The following is a 19,811-nucleotide window of genomic DNA, read 5'->3' as shown; positions in this document are numbered from 1 at the left end:
TGAGTTGTTCCAGTGTACCACCGTCCCTGGCCCAAACGAGCCCTTGGTTAGTGGCCTTTTCAGCATTCCGATGGTGATTCCAAATAGGCTATTTTCTTATCTCTTTATTGCCAGACCTCTCGAATGCAAAAATGTCCCATGCCCAGATAACCATCCTGGATCTTCATCTAGCGTCTAAAAACAGCATCGATCATCCTTCTGAGCTTTCCAAGGACTGCTCTTTGTACAGTTGTCATTCAAAGTGGCTTTTCCTCTGTCCGTCCTTTCGCTGTCTATGGGATAAATGAGCTACAGATCCCTTCTGGGGGCTAGTGATGGGGAGGCTGCCCTTCAGTGGCAGAAAAGCGGTTAAAAGCAGCCCTGGGGCGGCTGAGCCAGAGGCAGCCAATTAGAGAGACTACAAGGAGCAGCCACTCAGGGCTGGGCTGGGCTGGCCCATGACAGCAGAGCAGCTTCCCCCCTTTCCTGAAGCAGGAGGGATGTGGACTGGCTGCCTTGAAGGCGGAGGGCAGCAAGCCCCTGGACAGAGCAGTACTGCAGGCAGAGACCAGGGGAGGTGAGGGTAGCTCCTGGCAGGCTGCAGGGATGTGCAGGTGGAGCCCTGAGACCAAGGCAAACAGGGTGCTGGGGGCCGGGCCATGGGGAAGTGGCCCCGGGGGAGCTCCACAGAGGTCAGAGGGTGCAAGTGGCAGCCATCTGGAGAGTCCCTGTGTTGGGATCTGGAGTAGTGAGTGGATGGGCCGAGGTTCCCCCTTCCCCCAGCTGAGAAAGTGGCTGGATTGAGGGACTCTGGGGGGCCTGGGGTAACCCTCCCCACAGTGCCCCAAGTGCGGGACCCAGGGCAACATCCTCTGCCACAGCCCCGCCCACCTCTGCTCCACCCCTGCCCTCTTCCACCAGTTTCCACAAAGTCCCCCAGCTCCAGTCCCTTGCCCAAAGGCCCCGCCCCCCAGCTATGCGACCCTGGGGATTACTGGGAGGGGGGTGGCTGGCGCAGGGGGGAGCGGGGGTTGGCCCTCCCTCCTGCCCTCATCACAGTGGCAGCAGCCAGAGCAACCCAACAGCTTGCTCCACTCCGCCCTCCTCCAGCCAGCTGCTTCACTGTGGTGGCAGGAAGCCAAGTGCAGCAGGCTGGGAGATGGGCGGTGGGGCAAAGCGGAACAGGCTGCTGGGTCACTCTGGCTCCCGCCACTGCAGTCAGTGGGGGATGACCCCAGCTGTCGCCCCACACCGGGCCCCCCAGATAATCCCCAGGCTGCCTCTGACTGACTGTGATGCTGTCCCCCAGTAGGGCAGTACCCGGAGTGTGGCACAGCCGGAGTGCTGTGTCCTAGGAGTAATACGGTCCCTGGACCAGAAGTGATAGTGGTGAGACTCACCAGAAGAGGGCGCACTGGCATAGCGCGAACTCCCAGGATAGCCAGCAGGAGGCGCTGCACTGGGGAGTCAGACCCCATCACAGGGCTCCAGAACTGGCTGGTTTCCTATCAAAGCTGGAACTTCTTTGTTCTTTTTTGGACTCAGCCCAGGATGAGTTTTTGCTTCACACACAGACATTGTGGCTGGTAATTTGTGCACCAGCTGATCCAATGGGAAAGTCTGTGGACTGCTCTGTGAACTGGCATTGGGGTGGCTGGCAAAGTCCTGGGAGTTGGTTCAGAGGGTTAAACCAGGGGTGCAGCGAGACCAGTGTCATGTCTCTGAGTGGCTGGTCTATGCTGCAAAGCACCCCACGATGGACAATTAAATAATAGCTTCCCATCGAGGAAGGTTCCTCTTAAGTGCGATCAGGTAGTGCTTGGCCTATGCCCTGAAACATGCGGCTTACTATTACTTAGATGTGTATCCTGTCTGACTTACTGTGGGTATTCTTCTTATCCATACAAATGCCCTATCTCTTTCTTGCCTCCGCCTAAGCTTTCTGCCTCAGTGCTATCGTAAGGCCCTGAGTCCCACAGGTAAATCGTACACTGTGTAAAGCCTCTTGCTTCACACGAAACAGCTTAACTCCCGTTTCTAGTGTGTTCTGGTATTTAAGGGCCTGGTTTTGTTGTACCCTCAAGTACCATTCCCTCTGAGTTGCTTGTTCTTGGCCTCTTCTCTGCTTTGGCACTGGAGCTTCAGTCTTCATTACCACATCTCAGCCTCATTCAATCCTCATTGGCCAGCCCTATTCCCCTGGACGTGACTGGAACTCTCCCTGTCTTGAACAATGTGCTCTCTTCAAATCCTCCACCCCCCAAATCCTCCATTTCCTCGAAAGCTTTGCAAGTGGAGCGCTGGGCTGGAACCAGACACGCTGGATTCTCTCTCCTTGCCACCTTGTATTGTTCTCACTGCTGATTCATTGTGCTTCTGCTGTTCAGCCCAGAAAACATGACTTGTTGTTAATAGAGGATTCAGCTATTGAGGAGAAGGAATCAAAAGAAGCCATTAGTAGGTGGCTTTCACTATCTGTGTATTGAGGTCAACCTGGTAATTAGAATCTGGAATCCACACATCCGATCTTCCGCCTCCAAAACACACAGTCATTATAACAATAAGAAAAGCAAAACCCAAACTGATCCTGCTTCTGATCTCCCTGCAGAATCCTTTTCTGCTAGCTTGCCTGGCTTTGTGTTTGCTTCACTTTTATGAGTTAATATTAAGCCGTTGATTCAATGAGATGCTTCTCCTGCCCAAACTCATTTGTCTTTCTGTTTTTATGACCCACTGTGCCTGTCTTTATCTCTTGTATGTTTCTAGTCACTGGCTGCTTCAGCAGCTTTCTGGTAATGGTAAGTTTTCTGGAGGTTTGCTCAAACAGGAAATGAAATTCAGATTTTCCCGGGCCTTTTCCTGTGCCCATGGAGAGCAGCAGAGTTGATAGTGCAGGCCAGAGTGGTCACACTGGGGTACTGTAGGGCACCTCGCGGAGGCCAAGAATGTCTGCCTTCATAGTGCTGTGTTTGGTCCTGCCATGGGGGCAGGGGACTGGACTTGATGACTCTCGAGGTCCCTTCCAGTCCTAGTGTTCTATGATAAAGTTAACCATGCAAAGTTGAATTTACGGTTACTCTGTGTGAAAAGCAGGAGTACAGAAATCAACTTTCCCAGCCCTTAAAGTTGGCAGATCAGGCTTGGTGGTGTGGACTCATTGTTCAGAAAAAGGACGTAAAGTGGCTAATTCCGACCTAAACTCCTGGTGTAGACCAGGCCTCAGAAAGCACATGCCCAAGGGGCACTAAGTGCTGCTTAGGACCAAGCACAAAGACTGCCAGATGTTTTGGTCCAACTGTACCTATTAATTACTCATTTCCAAGCCCACCAAGGAGGGAGCCTTCAGCATCTAGACACTTCCACGCTCACCCCCAAGAGAGCAAGCTGCAGGGCCAACTGTAACCCTCTGTGAAGTATTTGCAGGAGACTGGAAGAGGCCACAGTGGTCCCCTTCCTCCCAGGAGAGCTCAGCACTCTGGGTCCAGGATGACTAGACTTGCCACAATAAAAAAGCGAGAGAACGTGTCTCCATGTGCTGTGGTGTCAACAGGACTGGGAGATCTGCTTAATGCGTGTCAGCCTCTTCGACGTGCAGGGTTTCCGACTGATTCTCGGAGGTTGCCTCCGAGGCTGAAGGTACCTCTCCCCCCAAGAACTTCCCATTCATTGAAGGAATCCCCCTTGCGGCCCCCTATTCTAATGTTCCTGCCCCCCGGGCAGAATGAGCCACTGAGGCCTGTTGGATTTAGCCATTCTTGAGCTGAGCAGTAGCATGCCCGGGGAATAGCCTGTGAGAAAGCGGGACAGGAACTGGCTCCAGGTGACTTACCCAAGGTGACAAAATGAGTTGGAGACAGAACAGTGACCCCAGCTCAGAAATGGTGATTCCCAACCTCCCTCGCTAGCCCTGGAGCCTCCTTGCCACCTTATTGTCCTGTTGCTCTATTTGAATTTTAATCTGCAAATCAAAGTGGGTGCCCAAAATATTGCCTGGGAAGCAGCGAGCTCCTGTGGCCAGGCCCCCTGCTGCAGCACACGTGCCTGCTAGGAGTTCGGCAGAGGTAGTAGAGCGTGCCAAGCACTGCGTCTTACCTAGGGGCTGGCTAGGCCAGGGATTTCACATACCCATATGTGATGGGCACACTCTATGTAAACCCCCACCCTCCTCTCCGGGCTACCAGGGAAGAGGCCATGAGGAGCATGTTGCCTTCCTTGCTACCCTCTTGTGTCAGTAGCATTGCCAGAAGTGCACACATGCCTTATGGAGGATGAGAAGCCCTGAAGCCAGGGTTTGAGCTGGGCCCAGGCCCCACACGCTATGGGGCAGTTCAGTTTCAGAACTAGAATTAGGAACTCCAGCCCTTCCCTTACAGTGGACAGTGGTTTTAGCCATTTATAGTCAATAAGGAAAGCTTTGTAATGGGAGACTGTATGCATGGTGGTCCCAAGTCATCATTTCTAATTCACAAGCTTTGGGAACAAAGGTCCCTTCTCCAAGTGTGCAGAAGGACTGGTCCTATCGCACAGGCTGGCCAGCTGACAGATAAGTGTTAAAGAAATCAGGGTGTTAATAGAAACTGAAGAGCAAGAGTGAGGTGGAAAGTGAGAGAGGCCACCAAAGGCTGGATGGAATACAAAGCGAAAGGGACTAATGGAGCAATTGGTGTGAAGGAAAGGTGAGAAATGGTGGTGGGAGAGATCATTGCCAGGTTAACACCTGCGGTAACAGGAAGATATTTACTAATGAGACCCTGGCACCCCAGAAGGAACAGCACAAAGTGCCGGCACGCCCCTTAGGTGTTGCACTGCCATCACTTCTGCCTATGTCAGTCACATTTCACTTTCTGTTGCACTGCTGATTATATTGATTTTTTTCGTTCCCGTCTGTCACTTACATGGCAGCAGATCTGAAATGTTTCTTATGCCTCCAGTTGGGGCTGGAGTTGGGCACCCCGAGCGACACAGGTATATAGGCCAGACCATTAGAAGCCTGCACGTGTAGCTCACTTGCAAAGCCACATTGCCCTCAGCAGATACGGTTCACATGCCCCTTGCAACTAGGCCAGTCATCTGGAAATTGATCAGGACACTGACTTGACTTTATAGCCAACCAAGGAGCCTTTACCTCATGTTAAAAAACGGCTGTACCTACACCCCTCCCCCGCCTTAAGAAAATCGGCTTATTTTGGTATGAGTATGCATAGCTAGAAGCTTTATGCAAAGCAGGTCATGTAACACGTTAATTTTACAGTTACAATCTGCTGAATGTGTATATCCCATTTTTGTCCGTGTCCTCCTTGTATGTGAAGTTAGAAATATAAAGTGTATATCAGTTTATGATTCTAAATGTGCTAATGCAGGTCATTACCGAGGCCCCAGGAAACTTAACGGCATGCTGATCAAGTCAACAACCTGTGAATAGTCTTGTTTGTCCTCTAAGTCCAAACTACTGTGGTTGGTCCTAGAAAGACGTGACAATACCACCTGATACTAGAATCCATTTTGAACATGGTAGTTTTCCATGGGAATGGGGAATGCCAATCAAAGGATTCCCATTCTGGGGGAAAGTCTATTGAAGCAATGTTTTCATTTGGCCTTTTGAAACTGTCTGGCCCATCCTAAGGGGATATCTGTCAACAGAAAACTTTGAAGAAGTTGTAGACCCAATCAGAGTAAAAATCAACTCTTGATTTGAATCTTTTATTTGAAATTAGAACAGCTGCTTAGGGAAAGAATTTGCATGTAACAAGTTTCCTAGGGTATGTCTACACTAACTTGTTAATTTGAACGAGGTAGGCAAATGAGGCGACCAGAGTTGCAAATGAAGCCCGGGATTTAAATATTCTGGGCTTTATTTGCATGTTCCCATCTGGTTGCCATTTTGAAATTTCACTAGCCTGAACTCACTGCCGCGCGGCTACATGCGACAGTGACATGTTAATTCGAACTAAGTCCTTAGTTCAAATTAACTGTTACTCCTCGTGGAATGAAGAGCAATAGTTAATTCGAACTAAGGACTTAGTTAGAATTAACATATCACTGCCATGTGTAGCCACGCAGCAGTGAGTTCGGGCTAGTGACATTTCAAAATCGCAACCGGACAGGAACATGCAAATAAAGCCTGGGATATTTAAATCCCAGGCTTCATTTGCAACTCCGGTCGCCTCATTTGCCTACCTAGCTCAAATGAACGAGCTAGTGTAGACATACCTGTAGCCGATTAGAACTAGCTAAGTGTTTTTGTTCATTTTAATTTAGTAATTTACTTTGATCTGTTTTTGTTCATTTTAATTTAGTAATTTACTTTGATCTGTTTTCACTTGCAACCACTTAAATCCTACTTTTTATACTTAACAAAAATGCTTTTGTTGATTATCAAGCCCACTGTAAATAATTACTATATGTGCATGTCTTGATTTTGTTGGTAAATTGGGTGGCCCTTACAAGTTTTTTCTCTGTGAAACTTTTGCACAGAGTAAGAGATTAATTTGGGGGGTTGGTTTCTTGGGTGCTGAGCCCTTCAAACGCAGTCCTCCCAGAGTTGAACTGGTTCAGTGTCTGCGTCGCTATGCAGAGGGGCCCCCCAACTCTGTGCCTTGGCTCGGGAAGACCAGAGAATCTAGCCCAGCAGGACAGGGAGGTGGGACGCCCCAAAGAACAGGAAGGTGGGTGTCAGTGGCATGATCAGCACATCAGGGGCGACCCAAAGGAGACTGGTGTGATTTCAACCCATCATAGCAGCACTGTGCCATACACGCCTTCCTCTGCCTCCTGACGTTTATATGGAGAAAAAGCTCTAGAATATCTGTCTTGGGCCTAACCGTGCAGGCTAGCTTTTGGCTAGACAGATCCTGCAATCAATCAATAAGAGGAGAAAAACTTCAGTAAAGGGATCCACAGGCAGGACTCATCCAAACAGTACAAAGGGAGCCGCGATGTTTCTGGGCAACCTGCTGATATCCAGCTGTTGGGATAGGCCCCACTGTGCCATAGTCTGTTCTGGTACCTCAACACAACAGAGGTGGGGAGAGTCAGACTGGGTGGGGTGGCAATGCAAACAGGTGCTCTGCTAATCAGCGTGGCAGCCCAGCCCATTGGCTTCGCTCCCATTAGCACACGGCGGGTAAATGGAGGTGAGTCCCTGAGAACCCAGATCTGCACCCTTGAAATGACCAGGTGTGTCCTGTGACCCTTGCCGTACAAAGCATGGGGAGGGATTACACAAACCGCAGAAGGAAGATGTTTATGTATTCTGGCTCATGCTCAAATCTCTTCTGGTTGCCTAATTAAGTAATACAATTTTAATTAGTTATTAATTAAAGTAAATAACAAAAGCCATGACATTTAAATGAAAATAGATGGTAGTTTATGTAAAAATGTGATTGCAATGTTCCATATATTAAGTTCTCAGTTTGGGATCTCAAATGGTTTCATTGTTGATTCTGCCACTTGTAGTGTGTCTGGAAATGTTGCGGATTTCAAGCCGGTGCGGTGTTCTCCATGCTCAGGTGCACACCGAGGGCTACTGTGGCTTCCCTCACTGGCCCTCCTTCTCATCCTCCGGCTTGTCTCAGATGCTCATGCCAGGGGCCATGTGGCAGTGGAACCGAGGCAGTCTCCTGTCAGGGATGTATTCATTCTGATCAGGAGACTGCCCAGCATTTTCCTTGTGTGAATCTAGGATCTCGCAAATCACTCAAACTGAGATGGCCCTAACTCTGCTAATAGTTTTCTTTGGTGTAAGGAGAGTGCGTGGCAATTGGGAGCATCTGGATGGCTTTTTAAAATAAGTGTTTATGCTTAGCTTCAGGTTTTATGCACAAAAAAATATGTGCTTGCCCGAACGACAAAGCTGGTTCCTAGATGAGGTATGCAGTACCAAATATCACCATCTGCTGTCCCTCTCACAGACATGTTAATTCAACTTGAAATAGTGCTTAACGTTCATTGATGCCTTGCAGTGCATCTTGAAAGTAACTCATCCCCACTATTTAACCTCCCCCCCCCAATCCCTTACCTAGAAGCAAGCAAGCCTGCGGCAAAGTGTGTGCTAGCCTGTTTGTTTCCCTTTGATATAGTGCCAGTTCCTGATGTTTGCTTTTCCCTTCTTCCATTAGCAATCCCAAAGTTCAGGTGGAAGCGATTGAGGGTGGAGCGTTACAAAAACTGCTGGTTATTTTGGCTACAGAACAACCATTGGCTGTGAAGAAAAAGGTAAGCTGGCAAAAAAGGGTGTGTGTGTGAACATTTTCCAAGTATGGCACCCTTGTGTAAAGTCACTCGGTGTTGAAATCCCTTCCAGTGTTGTGCATCACAGTGATGTGATCTGCGTCACCTGTTCATGGCTATGGGGCAGTTTATAACAGGGTGCATTGGCAGAAGCAGTGTCTGGCTAGGTGTGGGGTTCTGTTCCTCTTGCAGTACTCTCTGGGTGACCCTGTGACGGTGAAGAAGCTGCGGGCGTGTACTGACAGGGAAACCCCTCCCTTGCCGGTGTACATTAGCGGTCACCTCACAGCAGCGATAGGCCGGGCCCTACTTCAAAGGGAAAACTCAGCTCATTCTGAGCTCATGCGCTTGGGCAGGCAGTGCTGTGAGAGGAGCACATCTCGACGTGGGGATGATGCGCTAATGAACATAGGAGTTGACGCTCTGGAGACGATAATTGCTGCATCCACTTCGGCACGTTGCCTCGAGCAGGGGCCAATAGCTGAGGGTTCGAAGAAAGCGAAACTCTCTCCTACTGCCTCTGGCTAAATGTGCAGCGCTGCACGTCGGGGTCCGGAGTCTCTCTCCTGTCCAGTGATGGGTTTACTCACTGGTGCGTGAGAGCTGATCCTCCTGCCCGTGACAGGCAGAGCTAGAAGTGGCCATAAAATTACCTCGCTCCTTTTAAACTCCAGGTCCAGGATTTGACTGTGACCTTCTGGCGCAGTGAATTCCGCCAGGGGACGGGGAGACAGAAAAAGGAGCTACTCTTACTTAACCTCATTATTGTAATCAGTGAGGTGCTCTCAGTATCTGAAAAGAGGATCCCATGGAAGTGTTCCCCTTTAGCCTTCGCTAAACACCTGAGGCTCAAGGAATGTGTAGGCCAGAGAGGAGAAGGAAAGACTGAGGCATGTGCTCACTTGCATGAAAAGGTTCCCTCCTTGTCGAAGCTGGGCAGGCAGGCATGGGTAAAGCTACACTTGCTAGAAATGCTTATACTGTGTTCCTTGAAATTACACTGAGCTTCCTGCTGGCTTAGCCTCGCATGTGTGAGGAAGGCACTGAGATAACCAGCTAGGGATGGTGAGGTTGTACCTAGGGAAGGGCTTGAAAACCAGTGCCCTTGATTGCAGACGGCTTCATTCCAAAAGCAACACTTTTGCCTTTTTCAAAGACTCTGAGATGAGTCATTTCTGGCAGCGTTCAGAGTCAGGGCAGAAAAATCACCCCAATATTTCCTTTAATTTACTGACTGGGCTGTCAGAGAGCTCTTTCAGCAGGGCATGAAGTTTAATTACGTGATCCCTTGTTCTTACGTTATGATGAAGTAAGGTTTTCACTCCTCTCCTTATAATTTGAATACTTACATCTGGTTTCCTAAACCTGGCCCCTTTTCAGGCAAAATAACTTTGGGATGTGACAGTCTCTCTTCAAAACTTAAACCTCTCCCACCCAGTCTGACAATCTAAGGCCTTTTTCTGAACAAAGGGGGTGGCTTTGATGTGTAGTGCAGGACTACAGGCTGCTGAGGTACTTCAGAATCAGCTGCAATGCATGCAACATTTGGGAGAGACTTTGATTCCCACTGGAACGAAAACGAAGTGAGTGCATGAGAGCCATCTCTCCCACCCTGCTGTGCTGGGGAGGCACCACGCCAGCATGCTGTTACCATGGACTGGTGAGGAGAAGAGAGAAGCATCCACTAAACTACTGCAGGCAACTAAGTGACTGTAAAATAGAAATACCTGGGCTGGAGATGGGAGCATCGGCTTTCTCTGGCCATAGAATCCAGACTGCGGAGTCCCCAGAAAAATCTTTGGCTGGGTTCAGCTCTAGTGATGGGCATAGGTCCCGTTTGGCGCTTCTCACAAGCCTACTGCCTGACAGACAAGCTCACGAAGTTCGGCGAGAGCAGAGCCCACTTGATCTGAACCCTGCCTCCCACATGTTGTGTGGGTCAGTGCATCGGTAATGGGATTGCTTCTGCGAGCCTGTGGTATTTCTGTAGCCTCAAAGTGAAAACCTCATTGGCCCTAGATCAGGTTCCCCCTTGTATCTAGTACAAGGCGGATTCAGAACATCTTTGCCATTGGCTCCCACTCATTTCTTTGGAATGGCCACCGGCTCCTTCCTGCGGACCTGGGCGTACCCCACCATAGCAGGGGAACCCTACGCACAGAGTATTTCCCCACCTCAGCCCGGGATTCAGAAAGAGCCTCATGCACACTCCATGCTCTCGGCTGCATTTGTTTATCACGCTCCTTGGGGAGCAGTAGCAACAGCCAACTGTTCGCTGCAGCTGAAGCAATACAAATACAAATCCTTTGTGCTCCTAGACCCCCCTTCAACCAGGAACCTCAGGGTTGTCCTGGACATCAGCAAGGCAGCACAGTGCCCTCTAGTGTGCTCATTTCAGAGGGGGGACCCAGGGCACCGAAAGTGCCATGTGTCACACAGCCTGTACCGGAACACTAAAGTGCACTGTTTGGAACATGGTTTCGTAGGGAGGCAGAGCCAGGACCTTCGTGTTGTACCTGACACCACTGAAAGTCACTGTCTGCTCCACAGCCAATCTCTTGGAAGGCCTGGTACTTCCTATGCAGCTGAGATAATCAAGCTGACATTTGCATTCATGCCATTGGCACGGAATGGGAGTTTGCAGATAAACTGTGCGGATGATGCACAGTTGAGAGGTATTGCCCATCTGGTGGAGGACCAGAATATCCTACAAGAACTGGGTGACCTTGAAAACTGGAGCCACAGAAATGGGATGAGATTTAATAATGAAAAGTGCAAGGGTCATGCACTGAGGGACTGACAAGCGTTTCTGCTGTAAGCCGGGGATGGATCCGTTGGAAATACAGAAGAGGTTGGCAGAGGCAGAGATACCTGCGTGTATTGGTTGATCACAGTTTGACTGTAAGCTGCCAATTTGATGTGGCTGTGAAAAAGACTGTTTCAGTCCTAGGCTGCATCAAGAGAGGTATTTCCAGTAGCAACAGGGAAGTGTTACAGCCATTATACAAGGCACTGGTGAGCCCTCATCTGGAATGACATGGCCACTTCTGGTCTCCACATGTCTAAGATTAATGCATGGTTCACAGTACTGCTGGAAGGGCATGATGAGTGGGGGGTCCCACTGGGATCAGTTTGCAAACAATGCCACGCTGGGAGGGCTTAAAAGTGTTTTGGAAGATAGGATTAAAGTTCAAAATGATCTGGACAACCTGGAGAAATAATCTGGAGTAAATAAATAGGGTGAAATTCAATAAGGACAAATGCAAAGTACTCAGTTTAGGAAGGAACAATCAATATCACACACACAAAAGGGGAAATGACTCTCCTGGGGGTTGTAATGTACCATGAGCTAAATATGAGTCAACGTGACAAAACAGCAAATAAATAAATAAAGACTACCCCCAAAAAAACCCCTATTATGGGATGAATTAGCAGGAGAGTTGTAAGAGACAAGAAATCATTCTTCCACTCTACTCCATGCTGATTAGATCTCAGTTGGAGTATTGTGTCCAGTTCTGGGCGCCACATTTCAGGAAAGATTTGAACAAACTGGCGAAAGTCCAGCAAAGTGCGACACAAATGAATAAAGATCTAGAAAACATGAGCAATGAGAGAAGATTGAAAAAAATGGGTTTCTTTATTCAGGAAAAGAGGAGACGAAGAGGAAACATAACCGTTTTCAAGTATATAAGAGATTGTTGCAAGGAGGAGGGAGAAGAATTGTTCTTCCTAACCTTGGAGGATAGGACAACAAGCAAGGGGCTTACATTTCAGCAAGGGAGGTTTAAGTTAGACATTAGAAAAAAATTCAGAACTGTCAGGGTAGATAAACACTGGGATAAATTGCCTAGGGAAGCTGTGGAATCTGCGTCACTGGAGACTTTTCAGAGCAGGTTAGACAAACACCTGTCAGGATGATCTAGAAGATAATGCTTAGTCCTATCATGAGTGCATGGCCAGGACTGGACTAGATGACCTGTTGATGTCCCTCCCAATTCTAAGCTTCTGTTTTATGATTCTTTATCTGCACAAGCTGCAGTCGCACCTCTGACCACTGTGTGGATATTCCCAGAGTTCCCAGAAAACCCATGTTTGTCACACGAGAGTTTGGGATCCGACACCAAATTCAAGTTCCCTGCAGAGAAGCCACCTTGCTGGTGAGATTTAAATTAGCCAGGGCAAGTGTTTGCAGCACAGCAAGTCATGAGTGAATGCAGTTGTTTCTTTTCCCTGATTAGAAGTCATTAAGTGAGATTGCTGATGGGCTTTTAAATCGCACCCATATTATGTAGAGTTAATCAGCTGCCTTTTGTGACAGTCTGGGAGGGAAGATGAAGCCAGAATGCCAGGGCTCTTCAGAATGTAGATTGCAGAGCAAGAGTTCATTGAGAAATGGCAGCTGGGGCCAGACTAGGAGACTGATTAACTGTTGTGCTTGCCAGGCTCTTTTTGCTTTGTCTTCGATGCTGAGACACTTCCCCTATGCCCAGCTGCAGTTCCTCAAGCTGGGGGGCCTGCAAGTACTGCGAAATCTCTTCAAGGAGAAAGGCACGGGGGCTCTTCACGTCCGGGTTGTGACGCTGCTCTATGACCTCATCGTGGAAAAGGTAAGAGGGCTGGGGGCAGGTTGCTGGAGCCCTGGGGAGTGGGGGCGGCGGGGAGCGCGTGGGCTGTACTCCGGGAGTGAGGAAATGCATCTGAATCAGGAACAGTTAGAGGGGTGCAAGGCTGCTCTTACCCTCTTCATGAAAGGGCACTTACCCAAGGCCAAACAGAGGCCTGGGGCCGGGGAATCCCCCAGGCAGACACAACCTGTGCCTGCAGGAAGAGGGAGGGGGATTCAGCAGGGTTACTGAGCATGCTCAGTACAAGCCTCGTATCAAATCTGGAAGGGTATGTGACCCTGCATGCCTCCCCCAACATGTCCGTTGAGCTCTTCCCTCCATGTGTGGAACAAATGTGTATGTGCACTGAGAAGTGTGAATGTGCACCACAGCATGTGAATCTCTCCTGAGCGGCTGCATCAGCATGCCGCCCCCACCCATCGCCTCTATCTCCAGGGATGAGGGGGAATGGCCCGCTCTGCCCCAGCATTGCAGGAGCTGGGTTCCATATTGCACAGGAAGTTTGCCCTCCCCGGGTTGAGCTTGTGTCTGAATCTTGGAAATACCATCCAGCCATTTAAGCATCTTTTTACCAATAAAATCAGTGTGTGTTGGGGGTGGGGTTTCTATCCTGAAGTGCTAAAGCAAGAATGTGCACTAGGATGCAGGAGAGCCAGGAAGCGAAGTGGATCATTCCCGTGTCATTGCCGAAGTGAGTGAAGTGCAGAGAGTCACAAGGGCACCACTATGCATACAAGCTAGATATGTTGTAATTCTTTTAGTTTGGGGGGACTGTACATTTGTAAATCTTCGATTGTAGCCAAGCAAACATCTGTACCTATTTTACTTAGTACCACCTTTGATTATAGCTGCAAATGTTAGTTTAAAGCCCTGTTTCCTAGCCACCATTTGATTTGTAGTTTATTTTCTGCATTTCTATTACACTGGAGAATAAAAATCAATTAAGTCAAGTTTCGCTTCTGTATATAGCCAGTTTCACCTGCAGATCTTTAATGCTGTAGTGTTTGGGTTTCAAGACATTGGAGAAAAGTGATTATATGCTTTAAGAGTTGTTTTCAATGGGAATTTTTATAAGGGGGTGGAAATATATATATATATATTTTTAATCTGAAGTTAGCTAAAATACTAGCAGGCTGCGCCCCATGCTCACTACACTTGCCAACCCCCACTCTCTGGCCAATTTCAGTTTTGTGGCCAGAGAGCGTGATGATGTCATTCTGTCACCCAGCAGGAAAAGCTTTTTATATTTATATATAGCGAGAGCGAGCGAACTTCTATTGGCCAACATTAACACTGTCCCTTTAGTGGCACAAAAATGGAATTTGTATCATTGACTTCTGTCTTCACATTGCCCCTTCAGTCACACTCTGTTTTAATACTGTACCTCTGGCAACTCCATCTGTTCACAGACTGTCTGTCTTGAGATAATCTGCACATACCTACGAATTCTAGTTTTATTCTACAACAATGAGGTTTTGGTGTAGTCCTTCGGTGTGCGCACTGCTTTCCAGAATGTACGTCACAGGCTGCCGCCTTGTTGCATCTGCAGGCAGGATGGAAAAAGGCGCTGGATTAATCTGAATGAGTGGTGATGTCACAATTCACTGGAAAGGGCTAGCTTTGGGGTGACTGACTCAAAAGCAATGGGCTATTTTTAAAAAAGAAGAGCTAACTGCAGCCCATGCCAGAATAAGCTCAGTGAATGTCAGCAGAAGATGGTTCTGAATCGCTTTTCCCGCCTCATTGTCTCTGTTTAACCCTGAATGGATGAACAATCTGTGTGCGCTGAATATAAAGTTTTCCAGATGGTGGAAGTCACTTTCCTGCAGGATTGAAGGAAGGGAAATCTTGCCTGAGTTTTTCTTCCTTTTCACCCCACATGGTCAATCGAAGTCTAAACACAAAGCCGTGAAACCTGCCGGGGCAACCACTCAAGGGACCAACTAAAGTCAGCATCGTAGCAGAGGTCCCTTAAGTAAAGACCAGAGAAAATGTTCCAGGAAACCTTGGGGAGGCTTGAGTGGCCTCTCCAGATGGGGCTGCTTATTAGCAGGGCTCATCCTTTGTGCGTGTTTCACTGTAGCTCTGCTGATTTCCAGCCTTTTTCTTTTGCAGATTTGGATTTACTCTGATCAGACCTGTAAAAGCCCTAATCTTCCCTTAATGATAATACGGGAGCAAGCTGACTTGTGCTATTCGGATCTAATTAATGAAGCGCATACATAGTAATTATCACAGGAGGCCACCAGCCAAGCTTGAGGAATAGTTCTTAAAGGGAAACAGACCCCATATTGTTGGGAAATGGGAGTGAACAGCTCCTTCTGCCACAGCAGACATCTGGGGTCCCATTCCAGCCTGTGACGCATGCATGGGATTCTTAGGTGTGTCAGCATCCGCTTCACATTCACCCGCCAGCTCTCCTGAGGCCAGATATTTAACATCAGTGGTGAGCACTGACGCCAGCTGTGAAAAGCTGTGCAGGCTCTTCAGCGTGACACCTGCCCTGCGAGCACGGCTACTCTGAGTGCACTGAGCCAGCTCGTTCTCTGCTGCCAAGCCCAAAACGTGCCAGTTGGACTCGAGACCGTGGGGTTGGAATCCGTGTCTCGGCTCCATGTGGCAGGGCAGTGGCATGTCCGTGTAACTGCACTGAACCGAATGGACACACCTTTTCTTTAGGGCTGATGGGAGGTGAGCTTTGGTTGGGCTCTGGAAGAAGCAAGAGCTGTTCAGACCCTCGCTTCCTGGGGCAGCAGGAGCTGGGAGCAGTGTGGAAGCCACGTGCCTGGTCTCTGGATGTGGGGAACGGAGCAGTGTGGCTCGTGCCCAAGCATCCCCTTCTGGCTGTTGTCAGAGCAGCCTCAGTGAGATAAGCTCAGCTAGAGATCTGTGGTGATGCAGAGCTTGAGCACGGTGCCGCTGGCGCCCCGCAGGGCGAACGACGTGGGGGGAGGAGCCTGGCTGGACCCCCACCTCCTAGAAAGGGCAATGGAAAGCAAAAATCAGGCTTGAAATGCCAGCAGGCTGAGAAGTCAAGTCGCTGCCATTTGCTGCAGACAGCAGCACCGAGGCCATGGGCACAGAGAAGCCTCCAGGCAACTGCTTCAAAGGAGCAGAGTTTAAGGAGCTGATGTGGCAGTGACGGCCCTGCCCTTTCCCCTGTTGTGGAGAGGGGGGTGTCTCGTGTGGAACGGCACAGAGCTCCCTCCGTGCCCAGCTGCCTCGCTGTCCTCTGGCTCTAGGACGTTACGCCGTACGTAGGACGACGTACCAGGCAGTTTGATAGGGCTGGGCTGGCTTCCCTTCGGCTTCACTGGATTCACCTGAGGCTTTGCTTGCTTGGCCCCACTATAACATTGGAAACAAAGGGCACACGCTCCATTTTATAAAATACCCTCGTGGGGCAGGCTCCCTCGCCTCACGAAAACCAAGATTTTTTTCCTCTGTTTTGTTTTAATCATAGAAATATCAGGGATGCCAACACTGGTCTTCCATTGCTTTGCTGCAGGCATGGCCCGGGAGCACTGGGAGTGCTCTTAAATTAAGGTTGGGGCTGTTGAGCTTTAGCTCCAAGGTGTGTGTTATGCAGGTGATCATGAAAACCCATTTTAAAGTCTCGCCTCACCCCTTTCTTTGTGTCTTCCAATACCATCCCTGCACTTGCTCTCCACTCGGCTAATGTTTTCCAGAGTAGACAAAACCTGAATTTCTAGTGCAAAAAAAAAAAGCAAAATGAATCTTTCAGGCTAACTTCACGCACCAGAGAAAGAAATGAAATAGGGTAACTGCTGTCAAAAGCCAGGAGTCCTGGGATGTGTGGGTTAGCCCATGGGCACTATGCAGCACTGTATAACCCGCTGGAAACAGTTGTTCTCCTTGGATCCAGGTAATCAATTTACTGTGGTTTCTTGCAGATGCTGCTTGAGGACTCTCAGAACCAGGAAGACCAAATGGAAGAGAGAATTCAGCAGTACAGACAAGTGAACTTGGTGCCAGCTGTGGTGGAACAGGGCTGGTGTGTGATCATTTCTAACCTCCTGGCATTGCCAGAGCATGACACCAGAGAGAAAGTTCTCAAAACAGTGCGCGTTCTGATGGCTGCCTGCAGGGATGGATTTCAAGTGGACCATGCCCTCGGCACCACACTGAGCATGCTCCGCACAGAGTACGAAGAACTGGCAGCAGAAGAACAAAGGGAAGGGGACAAAGATGGCTATTTTAAGGAACTCCTTAGCTCCATAAATACCATCATTCAGGAGTTAAGGTCAGGACATCTGCAATCTGATCTTTAAAAAAAATAATTCAAGACAACGTGGTGAATTTTCATGGACACGCATAAATAAACTTGAGTAAAAACTGCTGGTCTAAGACAAGTGAGCCAACAGCGCCATTACAGTACTAAAGATGCGACCATTCTGGGGAGTATTTTCATTTCCCTTCTTGATCCATACGTAAGATATCTAAGGGAAGTTGTGCATTTAAGGAATCTTGTCTTCAATCTCTAGCGTTTTTAATGTGATAGACTATTTCAAATTAGTTAAATACAGAGATTCTTTTGTTCACATACTTGCTAATTCAGGCAATTTGTGGAAAAAAAAGACTTTCCCATGCAATTGTGGTTGGTCTCAGTCATTTAATGGCGTCTCTTTTGCTGTTTTATGATTTATACAGAAGACCTGAAGCTGTTTGTGATGGGCATAGAGACCCCTTGGGAATATTTCCCAGGGTGCTGACAAAGCCACTGACACTTGCCTTCTTGCTCCTTGGGGCTTCTCAACACCCTGTCCTGCTGGGCCAGATCGCCTGGTCTCCCCCAGCTCAGGCACAGATCTGGGGTATTTGCCCCCCTGAGCAGCAATGCGGATGCTGAACCACATCAGCTCAGGGAGGATGCAGTTCTAGGACACAGCACCCAAACAGGATCAAGCCCCCCCCCCCCCAAATAAAACCGTCTTTCTCTGTGTCCGAGTTTTACACAATGGAAGCTCCTTCAGCAAGCCTGCGTTATCAACAAAAGGAGGGTGTGCACACTGATTGTTCCCCTAGGTAATAATTATTTACTTTGGCCTTGATAATAAAGCAAGTGTTTCTATTAAGCACAAAGAGTAGGATTTAAGTGTTTGTAAGTGAAAACAGATCAAAGTGTTACAGAATTAAAATGAAAAGAAAATGCAGAGCTAATTCTAATGCACGAAAACTTATTGCAAACTTACCCTAACAGCTGTTGTTCTTTCAGGCAAGCCTTTAAGCCAAAGATGATTTTTTACTCTGACTTGTATCTCCAGGTGTCCTTATATTAACTAACCAATAGCCCACCATAAAATGGGATTTTGGGGTCTCTCCTCCATGTTCGTCTCTCTCTCTCTTCTCCTCCGCCTCCTACCTCTCTCTCCGTCTCTCTTTCTCTACTCCCCCTTCGGCCTCTCGCTCAGGGGACTGCAGAGCCCAAACGGCCTCTTGTGTCACTTGCTCCTGCATGGCGGCCCAGCTGAGCGGCGCAGAAGTCAGCTGAGCACCACGGCGGGAGGGGAAGGGGGGATGGGGCAGTAATGTACACGGCCAGGGGACGGGGGCCAGCCGTGCACATCACCGCCCTGCCCCCCTTTGCCTCCTGCCGTGGTGCTCAGCTGACTTCTGCGCCGCTCAGCCAGGCCACTGTGGGGGAGCAAGCGGCCATTTGGGGTCTGCGCTCCCCATGCAGCACCTTTGGCTGAGCGGCGTAGAAGTCAGCCAAGCGCCATGGCAGGAGGCAACAGCGCCCCCCCCAGAGGCAATGCGTAATGCTACAGCATTACACAGTCACAGACATTGGGCTACTATATATATGTCCTTATATTAATAAATCAATTGCATAAAGCATGGGAGCTGGTCTGTCACACTGTTGTTAACCTATTACAAAGGCAATTTCCCCTCTGAATATTCACACTTCCATGCCAAATGCTGCAACGGCCCCACTTCCACCCTGACTTGATTAACTTCATTATAAGGGAGGAGTTGCTTGTGTTATACAGCTCTGCTTCTGTCACTTCCATGCCAATCCATCTGATAAAATGGGCTTTAACCACAAAATCTTGTGCCTTTAGAAATCTGTTTGGGTCTAAGGTGCCCCAGGACTCTTTGTTGTTTTTGCAGACACAGACTGACATTCTGAGACTGTTGTGTTAAGGTTTTATTTTTAAGTGTGCTTTCTGCTTGTGTCTTCCCTGAGAAACACCAGGAATGTCCCACTTGTCTTCCCTGGGTTTGCAGGAGATCTGCATAGGGGACCCTGATTGGCAGCATTCTCAGACCTTGGTTGGAAAACACTGAATATTCAGCAAAAAGAGCGTTTATTCCAGCAGTTTGTGAGGAGGTTGTATTAAAGAGATGTTGACAAACCCCAAGAAACACTTAGGTATTCTAAACAACTCTGATTAGAAATGATTTCTCCTGCCAACTAATCAGGTGTCTCTGCCTTGGGAACGGTGACGCCACAAACAGATTTGTCCTCCAGTTTTCTTCTAGTCTGCTTAGAAAAGGAGGCTGGTCTCGAGCTGCCTTGCTACTAAGAGGGTGGGTGGGGGTGCTGAAAGGGAGCTATTGGAAGGGAAATCTATTCCCCTTGTACAGCTAGAGAAACACAACAAAAAAGGCACCAGTCTCCTCTGAATGGCTGACGAATTTCCCAGCCTGTGGCAGTCAGGCCGGGTAGCGTCCATGCATTGCTCCCTGATGGGCGGGAGCCGCTAGTCAAGCACAGGGCTGCCAGCGGGACGCTCTGGTGCTTTTACTTGCAGATAAATGCCCATTAAAGGCTGGATCGAGGCCGTTGCTTCCGTTTCCCCTGCGACCTGAACCCAGCTGCTGACACAGGAGCCAGCCCAGTCCATTAGTCCATCACTCCGTGGATTTTCAGCAGCGACCCTGCCACGGCGAGCTCTGTACAGACGGGTCAGTGTCTGAGGTACTGTGGGGGGGGCTAAGGATGGAGCGATGGTT

At 48.9% G+C, this 19,811-nt stretch overlaps 1 protein-coding gene across 6 annotated transcripts in view; it reads left to right on the top strand.

The window, feature by feature from the left end:
* Positions 1 to 17,446, top strand: part of SIL1 (SIL1 nucleotide exchange factor) — a 181,838-nt gene extending 164,392 nt beyond the window's left edge. For all 6 annotated transcript variants that reach the window (XM_075900131.2, XM_075900134.2, XM_075900132.2 and 3 more), the window contains exons 8-10: positions 8,097 to 8,193; positions 12,651 to 12,815; positions 16,748 to 17,446. In XM_075900131.2, the coding sequence (XP_075756246.1) occupies positions 8,097 to 8,193; positions 12,651 to 12,815; positions 16,748 to 17,125 (640 nt within the window). In that variant the 3' untranslated portion in view covers positions 17,126 to 17,446. The remainder of the gene's footprint in view (positions 1 to 8,096; positions 8,194 to 12,650; positions 12,816 to 16,747) is intronic.
* Positions 17,447 to 19,811: the final 2,365 nt, after the last annotated feature.

The sequence above is a fragment of the Pelodiscus sinensis genome, chromosome 16, assembly GCF_052426305.1.
Source record: "Pelodiscus sinensis isolate ZL-2025 chromosome 16, ASM5242630v1, whole genome shotgun sequence".
NCBI classification, from domain to species: domain Eukaryota; kingdom Metazoa; phylum Chordata; order Testudines; family Trionychidae; genus Pelodiscus; species Pelodiscus sinensis.
The sequence above is the reverse complement of the archived record's forward strand: the minus strand, read 5'-3'. Positions and strand labels throughout refer to the sequence as shown.